We start from the raw sequence: 12,129 nt of genomic DNA on the forward strand, positions 1-12,129 counted from the left end.
AAAGTAATTTATTTACTAAAACCCTCAAATTATGAAGCAGAAATAACTAAGAACACCGAGACCCTAGGAAACTCTAGACGCGAATAAACAGATGAACCCGAGTTATCGGCCACCCAAACTGCCAAACAACGCCTAGCTAATAACCTAGCAATTCTAGATTAGATTTCTCACCTCTAGAAAAGATTGCACGTTTTAATTAATTGGTTTTAATAATTATTAAACTTGAATTAGATTTCTCACTTTCAAGGTCTAGATCGAAAGATTACAACCTAGACTGACTCCCGGCTCTAAAGTATATTTCTAAGTATCTAGAGCAATGGAACCAACAAATAAATTATCAAACCAATCAAAACCAACACACAAATATTTAGAATCGGGTTCAAAAATTATAACATGCAAATCATCACATTCATTTAAAACCAAAAATTATTCAATTAAACAATCATCTAGTTCATCAACTCTAGGCAACCATAAAAAATCTAGCCACTCATAGTAAATAAAAACGCATAAACAATGTTCAATATAGCCGGATACATCATGTGTAATAATCAAAAGAACAAAGTTTAGTGTTTAAATCTAACCGGGTCGCGAACTAAACAATCTCCCTTTTTCTCCTTCTCTTTTTTTCTTCTTTTCTTGCTGCCGTGCGTATGCTCTCTGCCTCCTGCGGTCAGAATTCCTTATGCTTCTGTCGTCTAATGTGGTTATCTCCTCTCAAAACAAAAAGAACAATATATATATATTTGTTGCTGCCGTAGGTCAACAACAATATGGCCGCTTCCTCTTTTATTTTCTTTTTCCCCAAGGATCATAAATTGAGTCCAATGCATATTCTTACTTTAGTCGATTACTAAAATTGACGTGGGCCTGGAGTAGCGACGAAATAAGAGCCCAAATCAAATGAAAATTAGCGGTCAACTTGTTTTTCTTTCGGTCAACACCCAAACCAAATTCACAATTCACTCACGTGAATTCCTTTACTTTTCTCATCACTTTAGGGAATTAATTTCACTTTCACACAATGTGCACTTTTAATCCCTCATCTTTTATGACTTATTTTTAAAGCAACTTTCCTTTAATTGTAATTTGGCCCTCCAACTTTAATAATATAGAGATAAGTGAACTCGGCCCAATCATAAAAAATAGCGGCAAATTTTCTTCGGTCACTGGCGGTCTACTCTACCCAACTGACTGGTTATTTTATTCTTATTCGTTTCCGCTCCATTTGCATCAGGAACTGTAATAATAATAAATAATAAAATATATGCCTAAATATTATAAAAATGACTCTAAACTATCAAAATAATATACAAAATACACAAGGAAAATAAGATGCGTTTGCAACACATCAAACATCCCAACACTTAACCTTTTGCTTGTCCCTAGCAAAATCCCAAGCACCATGTGCAACTTAAACACTTAACAATAACGCAAGTCTCGAACAAATTATAACGCGAACTACGAAATCATCAAACACAGCGGTTTCACAAGACTTACAACGTTCAAAAGGTTGACGAATCATAATATTTAAATGAAAACGGGCCTACCTAATCAAGTTTTTCTTACCTTTAAGCAATGCATTGTCAACACCCCTCACAATTTCACTCAACCCTCGGCTAATATATATAATATTTCGAGTGAACTCTCAAAATCAAACTTTGAAGCATACTATCATAAGCTTGTACGTCAATCAGATCTCCACCTATTTATTAAAATTTCGACACGGATCAAGAGGGCTTTAACGGGTAGGTAAGGGCTAAAGGTAGGGTTTTTTTTTCTTTTTTTTTTTTTTTTTGGGAATAAGTGGCTAAACACATAATCACACGATAAACCGGATAAGCACGAAACAAATACTAACATATTGGTCATTTTGACCTACAACTTTATTCTATTTTTTTTCATCTTTTTCTTTTTTTTCTTTTTCACATTTTGTTTTTTTTTTCATTTCAAGCTAAAGATAACAATAACATAACACGATCCGGCTATCAAATTAACAATGGGTAACAAACGAATGGTTTCAGGCTCAAAGTGGTGTCGAAAGGTAATGGCGAAACGGGCCAAACACAAAGGCTACACAAATAGGGTGATCCTAATGCCTCTATCACATCCATGCCAAATACTAACCGAAGGTCTCAAACTGTATCAAAATGCACAAGTTCTAAAGTAATGCAACAAGTAGGTAAACACACATGAAACGAAAATAGTGATCATATATATGAAACATGTAAAGGCTCAAATCTCACTATCATGTGGAAAATATGGCTACCGATATCGACAATGCACAACTAATTAACTCTCCGGATCCATCCACTATCCTAGGCATCCCAAAACCTTTTACTCCCAAAAACCGATTCAGTCAACCTACTATCCCGCAACTTAAAGAAACATGCGCTCTCGACTCGTAAATTCGACAATTAAACCGCTTTCGACCGACGTTTTGAAAAGGTTTTTTGTTTTCTACGCGCTAAAGGACCGGGACTCGCAACAAACTCACTTTTTTTTCAGTTTTTTGATTTTTTGATTTTTTTTTTGATTTTTTTTTTTGACTCAAGTCTAGCTAAAAAGACGTAGTCTCCCATCCCCACACTTAAAGTTTACATTGTCCCCAATGTAGGATGAAAGACAACTAAAAATAAATAAGAAATAAAACCTAAAATAATATACAAGAAAAAAAAGATAACGAGTTGGAAAGGACTTAGCTGGTTAGGATAAAAATCAGTGCCAGCTGTGCGCATCTTCAATCCGAACCCGTACACGACCGTATAGCATTTCTTCGCGATCGGCTTTGACTCTGACTAGTACACTTGGTAAATTCCTTGAAATTGGTGTACAGCTCCGAAATCACCCGAATGGAGATTGAGTACGGGTGGTACATATTCAAACCTGCATAAACAAAAACAAGAAAAAAAAAACAAGCAGTACCGACTCAAGACTGACTCAAACAGACTAACTAAGACTCAAAATAAAATAAAACAAATACGAAACACTACAAAAAAATGTACAATTCTACAACAAGTTATCATAACTCACGGGGGATCATAAAGATCAAACTCACCCCTAAACCTCTCACTAGGGCCTCTAAAACAATCACTCATATCGAAACCCTTCTTTCTCCAAAAGTCGCCATCAAACCAACTCGATTTATGCTCGCTCATGGGGAATTTATACCTCGAGTTACACACTAAAATACCATCCCCACACTTAGTTTCCTTCACACCTCCCGAACTAAACTCTCCCCGTTCATCTTCCTCTACCGAACTCCAAGAACTATCCTTAAACTCAACCTCACCTCCTACTACTTCCACCTTTTCCTTAAACCTAACATGCTTCTCCTTCTTCCTATCACTCTCCATTATAACATCTCCAATTCCCTTTAACTCTTGCCTAATTACCGAGGGCGTCCCTACCTTCTCGGCATTCTTTCCATTAACATGGAATGTAACCGTGTCATCAGTGACACCAAGAGTTATCTTACCGCCATGAACATCTATTATAGCTTTCGCGGTAGAAAGGAATGGACGACCCAAGATGAGTGAAACACAAGAGTGTCCACTAGGATCCTCGCCCATGTCTAGAACATCAAAATCAGTGGGAAACACAAACTTACCTACTTTCACTAGCACGTTTTCAACTATACCTCTAGGAAATTTCACTGAACGATCGGCGAGTTGAACATTCATGTAGGTCGGGGTAGGCTCTCCTAGCTTAAGCTTCTTAAACACAGAATATGGCATCACATTTATACTAGCTCCTAGGTCGGCCAAAGCAGTCCTAAACTCATAACCCTCTATCTCACAAGGAATGGTGAAACTTCCTGGATCTGGCATCTTTGTGGGAAGTTTGTTTAAGATCACTGCAGAACATTCTTCGCTCAATGTAATAACAGAAAGATCCTCAATTTTCTTCTTATTGAGCAGGAGTCCTTTGAGAAACTTGGAAAATTTAGGCATTTTAGCCAAAGCCTCAAGGAAGGGGATGTCTACGTGGAGCTTTTTGATCATCTCCAAAAACCCATTATACTGAGCAATTTGCTTCTTATTCAAAAGTCTCATAGGGTATGGAGGAACGGGCTCATACACTTCAACCGGTTCTTCTACTTTCTCCTCCTCTGGTTCAACCACCCTCTCAACTACCTTTTTCGGTTCTACCTCTTTCTCAACAACCCTCTCAGGTTCTATCGCCTTTTCTATCTCAAACCCCTCATCAACAAATCCTGTGCTCCTACCACTACGTGTGAACACGGCATGTAACTGGGCATTAGGGTTAAGCTGGGTGGTGCTAGGGAATGAACCTGCGGGCCTCTCAGTCATCCTACTAGCCATCTCTCCTAGGGTCCTCTCTAGACTCTGTATGGTGGACCCTTTGATTCCTAAACATCAACTCAAACTCCTGGTTTTTCTTCATCTGCTCCTGATGTCTAGCCTCACCCTGCATCACTATCGACTCTAGGAGTTTATTCATCCTACTCTGGCTCTCCTCATTCCTCTTTAAAAACTCACTCAGCTCAGACTTAGGCTCTCCACTACTCTGTCCATCAACAGGGGTCTGAAATAGACTCTGGCGGGGCTGGAGTCTAGGGGGATTCCCGCCTCGCCAGTTCGAGGTTTGGCGTGGCTGCCATCCAGAGTTGTAACCCTGGCCTCGCCCCTGGTTCTGGATAAAACTCAACTCCTCCTCAGATCCTACAGGGCAATCTATCGTCTCATGCCCACCTCTACACACCTCACACTTAGAACTAATCTTAACCTGAATGTCCTTGACCATCTTTGTCAAGGATTCGACCTGGGCGGCTAAGGCTACACTAGAATCTACTGTATGAATACCTTTAGGGGCAACAGTAATGCCCCCAAAACCTGGCTCGGTGTAAGTACTAGTGGCTAGATCCTCCATCATCTCAAGACACTCAGCAGCTGTCTTGGTCTTCATCATGTTGCCTCCTGCTGTGGAATCAAGCAGTCTCTTAGTCGCTTCAGAAACTCCATTATAGAATTTCTCCACGACTCTCCACTCCTCAAGGCCATGGTGCGGACACTTGTTCAGCAGCGCCTTAAACCTATCCCAAGTCTCGTAGAAAGACTCCCCAGGCTGCTCAGTGAATGCGTAGATGAGATTTCTAAGACGAGCGGTTTTCGCAGGTGGGAAGTATTTTTGAAGGAATTTGGACTGAAGATCATTCCAAGTGGTGATTGCTCCCTGTGGGAGGGAGTCCAACCAGATAGCAGCCTGATCAGTGAGTGAGAATGGAAACAAACGAAGATGAATGGCCTCCTCAGTGACGCCCGTAAGGCGGAAAGTACTACAGACCCTACCGAATCTAGTCAGATGAGCATGTGGGTCCTCGTCTCGTAAACCATGGAACTGGACTGAATGGGTAATGGTGTTGATCAAGGTGGGTGGGATGGTCCAGTTATTCGCCTCTACAGCAGGAAGTGTGATGCTCGAGCGAACGGTGGTGGGAGCTACACTAATGTGATCAGCAACAGTCCTACGATCACCCATAACTACTTCGGGTTCTAAATTGAATTCTACTTTTGGAACCTTAAACTTAAGCTGACGTAGGCGACGGTGGAATTCGGATTCGGGCTCAGAGAATGGTGAAGTATCAGGTGGGCCCGAGGAATGTGTGTGCATATACTGAAAAGCAAGTAGAATGGCACGAATCACAAACAAGCAAGCTAAACAATTAGGCACACAGAACTAACAAGTATCCTAAGAAAGCAAACAACTTTTTTTTAATTTTTATTTTTTAACTAAGAAATAAAACAAACAACTAATCTAAGAAAGCAGTAAAATGGCTAAATCCCCGACTCGGGTCGTCCTCAAAAGCGCACTGTGTCCCCGGCAACGGCGCCAAAAACTTGATGTCTGAAATATGTGTTAATTAAATTCAACAAGTTTTAAAAATTGGAAAAACCCGTAAACCACACACTACCGGCAAGTGTACCGGTCGTAAGTAGTAAAACAAGTAAGTCCGAGTATCGAACTGTGGACACAATCTAGCGACTCTTGATACTGAACCTCTATCGAGCCCTAGTCTAATAAATTGGTTTTGTTTTGAGAAAAATATTTTTAAACTAAAAAAAACAATTAAAATAAATAGACGACCAAACAGCAGCAAACGCAAACAACTAGAGACTGGACTAGAACTCAAGTATGAGAAAAATAGGTTACCTAGGCAAGAATCCCTAGATTCATGAATAAAATCCTAACCTTGGTTCTGAATGAAGACTCTGCCTAACCCGATAAATCCCCGGAAGGTAAACCGAACCTGACAGTATGACAAGTGATGAAGTACTAAAATGGACTGACTCGAGTTATCGACCACCAAGTCCCACAACTATCAGGTATAAAGTAATTTATTTACTAAAACCCTCAAATTATGAAGCAGAAATAACTAAGAACACCGAGACCCTAGGAAACTCTAGATGCGAATAAACAGATGAACCCGAGTTATCGGCCACCCAAACTACCAAACAACGCCTAGCTAATAACCTAGCAATTCTAGATTAGATTTCTCACCTCTAGAAAAGATTGCACGTTTTAATTAATTGGTTTTAATAATTATTAAACTTGAATTAGATTTCTCACTTTCAAGGTCTAGATCGAAAGATTACAACCTAGACTGACTCCCGGCTCTAAAGTATATTTCTAAGTATCTAGAGCAATGGAACCAACAAATAAATTATCAAACCAATCAAAACCAACACACAAATATTTAGAATCGGGTTCAAAAATTATAACATGCAAATCATCACATTCATTTAAAACCAAAAATTATTCAATTAAACAATCATCTAGTTCATCAACTCTAGGCAACCATAAAAAATCTAGCCACTCATAGTAAATAAAAACGCATAAACAATGTTCAATATAGCCGGATACATCATGTGTAATAATCAAAAGAACAAAGTTTAGTGTTTAAATCTAACCAGGTCGCGAACTAAACAATCTCCCTTTTTCTCCTTCTCTTTTTTTCTTCTTTTCTTGCTGCCGTGCGTATGCTCTCTGCCTCCTGCGGTCAGAATTCCTTATGCTTCTGTCGTCTAATGTGGTTATCTCCTCTCAAAACAAAAAGAACAATATATATATTTGTTGCTGCCGTAGGTCAACAACAATATGGCCGCTTCCTCTTTTATTTTCTTTTTCCCCAAGTATCATAAATTGAGTCCAATGCATATTCTTACTTTAGTCGATTACTAAAATTGACGTGGGCCTGGAGTAGCGACGAAATAAGAGCCCAAATCAAATGAAAATTAGCGGTCAACTTGTTTTTCTTTCGGTCAACACCCAAACCAAATTCACAATTCACTCACGTGAATTCCTTTACTTTTCTCATCACTTTAGGGAATTAATTTCACTTTCACACAATGTGCACTTTTAATCCCTCATCTTTTATGACTTATTTTTAAAGCAACTTTCGTTTAATTGTAATTTGGCCCTCCAACTTTAATAATATAGAGATAAGTGAACTCGGCTCAATCATAAAAAATAGCGGCAAATTTTCTTCGGTCACTGGCGGTCTACTCTACCCAACTGACTGGTTATTTCATTCTTATTCGTTTCCGCTCCATTTACATCAGGAACTGTAATAATAATAAATAATAAAATATATGCCTAAATATTATAAAAATGACTCTAAACTATCAAAATAATATACAAAATACACAAGGAAAATAAGATGCGTTTGCAACACATCAACACATGTCACTTTCTGGTGCTTTCTTACTTTATTTTTCTATTTATCTCTCATATTAAATAATAATAATTAAAAAAAATACTAAATAAGAATAAATATTTAGATAAGGATAAACGTTTGTTTTTATTACGAGCATATTTAATAATAATAATAATAATAATAATAATAAATAATAATAATAAATAATAATAATAATAATAATTATAATTTTAATCAGAAAGTTAGATAAGAATATAAATGTTAATTTTTTTATAATCATAGTAAATAATAATAATAGTAGTAATAATAATAATAATTTTAAACAAAAAAATTAATTAAGAATAAATGTTTGTTTTTCTATAGATAATTATAAACAAAAATTTAAATAAGCATAAACGTTTGTTTTTATTATGAGAAGATATATATACTTTGGAGTTCGGTGATTGAAATTATGGTAAATTAAAAATCAAATGTTCCCGTTTGATATATACTTAATAATTGTATTATTGTTTTTTTCACTAGAATTAAATTATTATTTCTAGGTCGGACATATGCTTCTATCAAATTGTAAGTGTTTTTAGACGCACCGGTATAATGGTAGGCATATGCTTCTAAATTATAAACTTTAAACCCATCATTTTTAGATATAAAGAACATCACTATAATTGTAAACTTTAAACCCATCATTTGTCAGACATTGCATCAACATGTATAAAGAACACCATTTTTAAATATAACAAATTCTATACTTCATTCAATGAGAATTTATTTCTCGATTTTACGATATAATTCATAAAAATGATAAAATATATAAAACGTGGGGATTGATCTCCACCTTTTTTGTACTGTAAACTGTCTTAAATACAAATTCAAGACGGGTGTTTTATGAATGAAATAAACAAATAAACATGAAGGTGCATAAAACTAACTAAAATAATTGTATCTCATAATTTGATAATTTGAATGTATCATAAAAACGAGATTCAACCCCATGTAAATATGTAATACATGTATTTTTAACCTAATAATAAATAAAAAGCGAAGTAAAATGTTATAATAAGTAAATTGTACATCAAAGTTCATTTTTAAAAGATAAATCTTGGCGACTGTATGTGTTAACATATGACATTATATTTTATACAACACGTGCAATATCCGAGTTTTTTTAAGATATATATTTTTTATAATTTATTATATAAAATTAAATTTATGTAAAATAAAAAAAACAAGGTAAAGTGTTATAATAATTAAATAGTACATCAATGTTCATTTTCAGCACATGCAATATACGAGTATTTTTAAAGATATATATTTTTATTAGAGTAAACTTCCGTTTTGCTCCCTGTGGTTTAGTCACTTTAACGGTTTTGCCCCAAACCTTTAAAAATAGACATTTTACTCCCTGATCTATGAAGTCCTTCATGATTTTACTCCCCGCCCTAAACGTCATCTATTTTAAACGTTAAAGCCTATCACGTGCAAAACACCTGATGGGCAATTATGTCTTTTCCTAACCCATATTAATGAATTACCTTTTAAAACCCTAACGTTTAAAATGGATGACGTTTAGGGGTGGGAAGTAAAATCATGAAGGGCTTCATAGATCAGGGAGTAAAATGGCTATTTTTAAAGGTTTGGGCAAAACCGTGAAAGTGACCAAACCACAGGGAGCAAAATGGAAGTTTATATAAAATTATATTTATGCAACCCGTGTAATACACGGGGTTCTAACATAGTATTCATTAAAATAATTTAAATGTTAAATTTAACTATTCTTCGTCCGAATCCGAGTTGTTTAGAATTGCATTGTGTTCCACAAGATCATTTAAAGTTTGTATTTGAATCCCGCAACTTCGAAGTTATATTATCGTCAATAATCGCATCGATCGGAGGATCCATTATGTACATCGCTGATATCCAATCCACATCATCTTTTAAGATCATATCATACAATATAATGCACACATTAATCACATTCATTATCTTCCCGTGCTTTTGAGCCTGAAGCCGGCCATTGAATTATACCTCATTTAGATTTTAAAATACCGAAAGATCGTTCCACATCTTTTCTTATTGACTCTTGCACTTTCTCGAACTTTATTTCCTTAGGTTCGATTAGATATGAGAAGGCTTTCACAAACGTAGACTAAGTAGGGTAAATACCATCAACAAGATAGTAGTTACGTTTATGTTGTTGCTTGTTGACATGAAATGGACACCTTAGCGTGGTTCCAATAAACATCTTGTTAATGAATAGTGGACATTGTTGGAGAATATTAATGTCATTGTTTGAACAAGCAGATCCATAATATGCATGCTAAATCCAATAATCGTTTAATGCCACTGTTTCGAGCATTATCGTTTGGCTATTTGTGACACCTATTTGGTATTGGTTTCACAAACTTGGCCAACACATTCTTCAAACACAATGTGTACAATCGAGGCTACCGAGCATCCCTATAAGGCCATATCTATCTTCTTGTGCATTGTACAGAAGTGCAATGTCGTGGCTAGTTGATGCACATAAAAACTATTTGCCGTATAAAATAATAACTGCATTATAAAAATATTCTAAGCTTTCTATAGAGGTCGTAGCAGACATAGCTAAATATTTGTCGTATTCGTCAAAAACATTACAAGTTCCTAGTTGTTTAATCGCCGATGTGCATTTCTGCAATGCCATGAAACTCTTTTTCGTCCTCTCGTCTATCCATTTTGAAACTATTCAAAATTGGAGTTTAAATCCGCAATAATTTTGAAAAGTAATTCCATAGACATCTCAAATCTCGCTTGAAACATATCTTCATCGTATTTTGGGCCAGCTATAGACGAAAGAATCTTCCATTTAAACCTCATTAGTCTTTTCACGATCACATGCACAATTCTTTTTATAGTGTGCCATGTCTTCAACTTCGATTGCTGAGCCCACTAGAATCAAATGGCTCGTACTCAGCCGAAGATGATAGTGGAGGCATAGTACTAGCAGACCCGACTATTGGGCTGGCCAAGCTGGGCAGGCGACCAAAGCCAATTTTGAAGGGCCCGATAGAATTTTGTAGGTTATATATTATAGGTATACATAAAAGACCCACAAATACTGATTATAGATGATCCCTGTTGATGGCCAGTTTATAGAAACCCAAGCACAAATTAAAAGGCCCAAATGATGAATTTTTAAAACCCAATAAAATAAAATAGAGTAAACAGCCAAAATTGTCTCTAAGGTTTGGTCACTTTTGCCACTTTAGTTAAAAACTAAAACCCATGGCCGGCTTTAAAGGTGGGCGGGAAGGACCACCGGCCAGGGCCCGATATTTCGAAGGACACATTATTTTTTAAAAAACTCCTATATGTATATGTAAAAATAAATAAATTAATAGGGCATACCCATTACAAACACCAATATAGGCTCACTTACAAAGCTATTTTTATGGTTTAGATTAGTTACTAGCCCATTGCCATTAGGTTTAGACCTTTAGAGAGCCCAATACCCAATTTCGTTAAGGCCTAAGGGCACGTTTTTTCGAGCTCGAACAGGGTACATGAATTCTCAGGGTCGGCCTTGCTAAAACCTTTTGAATCTGGGTCTCTATGGTTTCAATTTTGTTGTCATTTTCATCCAAAAACAAAATATGGTCAGATTTTTCAGTTAACATCCAGTTTTTTTGTCTTTTTCCTCCCTTTTAATGAAGGGGCAAAATGGTCAAATTTTTTTAATTTGTTATAATAAAACGTTAAAAGACTATTTTGCCCTTCATTAAAAGGGAGGAAAAAAAGCTAGATGTTAACTGAAAAATCTAACCAGATTTTGATTTTAGATGAAAATGGCAACAAAATTGAAACCACAAGGACCCAAATTCAAAAGGTTTAAATTTTGGACTAAATTGACAAAAGTGACCAAACCTCAGTGACCATTTTGATAGTTTACTCAATAAAATATTATACCCTGTGCGTGGGGCGTACTTCGTGGAGCTAAAAAAAAAAAAAAAAAAACCTACGATCGTATTATCCATATTATCCTAATATCGTAGCATCATCAAATGACATGTCAATTTCATCATCGGATCATCATTCATAATTCATTCATTCAAACAACTTTAAAGAATCTTTAAGGGTTTTAGCCTTGAGGTATGAAATTGTGAAATCGATTAATAGAATATAAAGTTTTGATTTTTAGATTTAGAATTAGTCAATTAGATGAAACCTTAAATCTTTGATGTTCAGATTTACTGATTTAGAATTAAATAAAACTTTGAATCTTTGATGTTTGAATGGGTGAATCTTTGAGATTTTGATGTTAGTTAACATTTAGAATTAAATGAAAGTTTGAATCTTTGATATTCAGATTTAGAATTAGATGAAACTTACATGTTATAACTTTGATTTTTTTTCTAGAAATTATGTCTCCTATTCTTAAATACAAATGCCTATCCGGTCGTCAAAAAATGTAAAGA

The 12,129-nt window shown here is 35.7% G+C and overlaps 1 protein-coding gene across 1 annotated transcript; it reads right to left on the reverse strand.

Annotated features, from left to right (window-relative positions):
- Positions 1-4,314: 4,314 nt before the first annotated feature.
- Positions 4,315-5,631, reverse strand: LOC110901787. Its single transcript, XM_022148570.1, has one exon. It carries the CDS (start codon positions 5,629-5,631, stop codon positions 4,315-4,317), a length of 1,317 nt encoding a protein of 438 aa, XP_022004262.1.
- Between the last annotated feature and the right edge of the window lie 6,498 nt (positions 5,632-12,129).

The sequence above is a fragment of the Helianthus annuus genome, chromosome 13 (genome assembly GCF_002127325.2).
Source record: "Helianthus annuus cultivar XRQ/B chromosome 13, HanXRQr2.0-SUNRISE, whole genome shotgun sequence".
Classification (NCBI taxonomy): Eukaryota; Viridiplantae; Streptophyta; class Magnoliopsida; order Asterales; family Asteraceae; genus Helianthus; species Helianthus annuus.